The 4,359-nt window shown below is 43.2% G+C and overlaps 1 protein-coding gene across 1 annotated transcript; it reads left to right on the forward strand.

The window, feature by feature from the left end:
- Positions 1-242: 242 nt before the first annotated feature.
- Positions 243-4,038, forward strand: rflnb (refilin B). The gene is made up of 3 exons (XM_084718154.1): positions 243-832; positions 1,878-1,972; positions 3,376-4,038. Exons 1-3 carry the CDS (start codon positions 632-634, stop codon positions 3,692-3,694), a joined length of 615 nt encoding a protein of 204 aa, XP_084574280.1. The 5' UTR covers positions 243-631; the 3' UTR covers positions 3,695-4,038.
- The last annotated feature ends 321 nt before the right edge of the window (positions 4,039-4,359 follow it).

Below are 4,359 nucleotides of genomic sequence, written 5' to 3' on the forward strand. Positions count from 1 at the left end.
ATGGAATGCAGCAAATGTTTTTTTATGCCCAACGAAATATACATTTCAAAACACTCAAAAGAAATTAAATACATTTAATTGAAATATTGCCCACTTCTGCCAGGAAAATCAGCATCCTATCGTTTTTTTTTTCACCAAGGTTGAATGAGGGGTTGGAAAGGTTCCCATGACCAGCTCCGTCTCTGGTTGCCGCTTATCCTCCATCCAATCAGGAGGCTGCAAATGCTTCAAAAGGCGTTTCCTGCCCTGATGTTTGTGGATGAGAAGAAGGCCCCTTTGAGGGAGAAGAAGTTTGAAGAGGAGCCGCGGGCAGCAGCGGGACTCACATCTCTTTCTCTCTGCTCAGCTCCAAAGTGGACAAACTTTCTCCATTACCGTGGAGTTCGGGCACACTTTGATATTCTTTTGAGAGTCAAAGTAAAGGATATGCTTTAGTTTTCTCGTTGTGAACTGGTGGTAATAAAGTGTGAGTACGGTGGGGGGGCTGAATCACCGCCCGGTTGATGATATTTCCAGCGGGCAGGCGTGCATCCTGTCCGGGGAGAGGTTAGCGGGTAACACCGTGGCGAAGTGCAATCTGGGAGCGCTTCTCTTTCACAACTCGCTGGAGTTTTGCAACTTTTAACCCGCAATGGTTGGCAGGTTGAACTTGCCAAATGTTTGTGAAGGAGACCCGCTGGATATGATGAGCTGCAGGGCTGATAGAGGACTTGACAGCCCGGACTCCGGCTTGCCCCCGAGCCCGAGCCCCAGCGCCTGGCTGCTGCCTGCGTGTGCGGAGAAAACCGGGGCCGTGAGCCCGGTGTCTGAGGACGAGGGAAGGGGCTCCCTGGTAGGTAACTTCCTGACTGCATGTTATTTAAGCCAAAAGAAAAAAAAAGAGCTCTCTTTGGAGAAAGGTAGACGACCACAAATTGCAGCTGAACATTTCTTGCATTCCATTACTTGCAATTTGATATGGAAGACTTGGCATACTGCGAGGAATTTAGTATTCCACGCATGGAAGCCTGATGGTTTCCACAAATGTATGAGTAAATGTTAGAGGCTGGTTTGTCCTTGCACTGGAATAGATGTTGCCACTGCACACGAGAAGTTAACTCTGAAATTGTTGCTGTCTGCTGGTCACACCGTGCCCATTTTCCCTATGAGTCAATTTTAGTTAAAAGTCCACCAAATGTTTGTGAAAGTTCTTCATAGGACTGCAATTATTAAATTAAACTCGAACTATTTTGGCATTCGATTACTCATTTTGAGTTATTTTTTTAAAAAATGTCTAAATTATCTGCCTGTTTCTCAAAAGTAAATATTGTCTGGTTTCTTTACTCCTCTTATGACAGTAAACTGAATATCTTTGGGTTTTGGACATCATTCAGCTTTTGACAACCTGATCAACATTTTTTTTGACATTTTATGGACCAAATCACTCTTCGACTCATATAATTAATGATGAAAATAATTGTCAATTGTAGCCCTAGATTAGTCGGTTAAAATAATTAGTTTGCAATTTTGAAAATCAGTTATTCATTTCAATCATGCAAAAGCAAAAATACCAAACATTTTTTTGCTCCAGCTTCAATTTGCTGATTTCTTTGTCATTTATGACAGTAAAGGAAAAGTCTTTGGGTTATGGACTGTTGGTTGGACAAAATAAGCACTTTGAAGATGTTCCTTTGGGCAATTGATTAACATTTTGGACATTTTTTTGACATTTTAAAGACTAAAAGATTAATTGACAATGAAAATAATCATTAGTTGCTGCCCTAATTCTTCTTACTTCCCGGCATGAACTTGCTTGCATGTTCTTGCCAACTAAAAGAAAGTGGGTCACCTCAGGACTGAATTGACAGTATTTGCTCCTTGTGTGTTCTGTGTTGCAGGTTCCAGTTGTACCCACTGGATCGTTCCAGCAGCTACAGCCCTCGTCCTATGGGGAAGGCATAGCGCTTGATCCATTACCGCCAAAGGAGATAAGGTGGGTTGGCTTTGATGTGACCTCTGTGCAGCGTTTTACCTGCTGGAGGGATATGCATTAAGAAATGGCAGGAGGACATGCAGGCTGTGGCATTTTTGCTTTAATATGTCTCAAAACATCCAGCAACTGCAGAGTGTGTACGTAAGTAAACAAGAGAACAGTGGACCTTTTTTTGCTCCTGTTTTTCATGAAGTGGAGTAAAAAAATCTAGGACCTCCTCTGCGCACACAAGGTTTATTTCTCTCAAATTTTGTTCACAAATTTGTTAAAAATCCATGTCAGTGAGCACTTCTCCTTTGCCAAGACAATACATCCCGACAAGTGTGGCATGTAGAGATTCTGTTTTAACAGCAGGATTATTGCACAGATATGCCTTGGACTGGTCACAATAAAAAGACACTAAAATGTGGTGTTTTATTTTGAAAAAAAAAAAAAGATTTATAAGGCACTGAACTTTGTCTATTTCACATAGGACTAACATTCATTTCCCCAGGATGGCAAAGCTATGACCTGCCTGTTTCTGCTTTTGATTGGCTAGTGCTCACTGTCTTTGTTAGTTGAGTTAGTTAGGTTTAGGTTTAGTCATTTGTAGGGGCAGGGTAAGAATATCATATCAGTTATGCCAATCAGAGGCAGAGTAGGGCAGGTCATGACTTTGCCCTCCTGAGAAAAATATTTTAACAAATTTGTAAACAAAATTTGACAGAAATAAACTTTTTGTGTGCATAGAAGATGTCTTAGCCCCTGTCTTGGACCACAAGCGAGTCAGACATGTCAAGTGTAACTTTTTTTGACAATATGTGCCTAAACTTGAGGCTGGTACCCAGTAAAGAAGGCACCGAAAATGTATTTTATCCACATTTTGTATCCTAGAGGCAGAGCTTTGTGTGCTCCGTAACTTGAGATCAGGTCACTGCTTCAGTTTAATCCCACAGACTCTCCTGTCACTTTACCCAGCAACTGATGAGCAAGACACAGGGGCTTTTTCTACAGTGTTTTCATGGGCAAGCTGTACATTTACTGCCACCAGACAACTTTACTGCCAAACTTTAATCCCTTTGCTCTGATCGCCACAGTCTTTTTTTTTTTTTTTTTTTTTTTTTTTTCTTTCTCTTTTGCTCATCCACACCCACTGTGTGCGTGCACACTGCTGTGGCTATGGATTGTGTGCAGACTGCACAGAAATTTTGTTTGCTTATTTATTGCTGGACGCTTTGAAATGCGTGGACAACACAGAGCCTGTATAGACCGATGCTTCAGGGTGGTGTGAGCGCTGAAGTGATGTTGGCAGTCTAAACAAGGAGTTAGATGTTTTACTTCAACTCAATAGAAAATGGGAACAAAATTGTTGAGCATAGATCATTTGCACCAAATTAAAAAATTCCACTTTCCCTCCTCCACAGATACACCTCCTCCGTGCACTACGACTCGGACCGCCACTTCATCCAGGCCGTGGCCCTGCAGCCCTTGGGCCAGGGCCTCGAACACTGCAGGCAGACCATCATGGCCGTGCCCCACAGCACCTGGCGCCACTACAAGACACAGCTGGATTTCCAGCCTCGCCATCGGCCGCAGCAGTTCAAGAGCACGACCATCATCTACCCCAAGAAAACCAGCGCCGTCTACACCACAGAGCTGAGCTACGACTGCCACCGGCTATCCCGACGGTTCCTCTCCAGCGTGGAGCTGGAGGCGGCTGGCCGCAGAGAGATACCTCAGTGAGGGTGAAAGGGAGGGGACAGGCGGCTGTGGACACATGAGGGTGGTTATTCCCACGGCCCCTATACTGTAGCTCCCCCGAGGCTGGCTGCCATCGACCTGCTGCGTTTTACACTTGTGTAGCCTGTTATCCTTTAAAGGGAAAGTTCAATCAAAAATACCTATTTTTTCCCTCATACCTTTAGTGATACTTATCCATCTAGATGATGTGAAGTTTTGGAGATATCAGCCATGGATGTTCTGCCTTCTCTCAAATATAATGGGACTACATGGCACTCGGCTTGTGTTGCTCAAAGCACTAAAAAGTGTTTGGCAAATTCAACAGCAGTGTCTCGTTTCAGAAATTATGACCCTTAATCAGCTGGATCAGACAGTTGGGAGCAGTTTCATGTAGGTCATTATTTACTGGAACTACTTTCTGTCTGCAGTAGAATCTACCAGAACTATGTTCTTTCTATGGCAGAATATACCAGAACAACTTTCTTTTTATGGGAGAATCAACCGTAAATACTTTCTTTCTACTAGAAGAAGAGTAGTTCTTACATGAAACTGCTCACAACAAGGGTTGTGGATTATTCTGAGTAACCACACCATGATTTCTGAAAAGAGACACTGCTGTTGAGTTTTTCAAATGTATTTTTTGGCTCTTTGATCACCACAAGCCAAGT

This window comes from Lutjanus erythropterus, chromosome 4, assembly GCF_056507025.1.
Source record: "Lutjanus erythropterus isolate fLutEry1 chromosome 4, fLutEry1.hap2, whole genome shotgun sequence".
NCBI classification, from domain to species: domain Eukaryota; kingdom Metazoa; phylum Chordata; class Actinopteri; order Lutjaniformes; family Lutjanidae; genus Lutjanus; species Lutjanus erythropterus.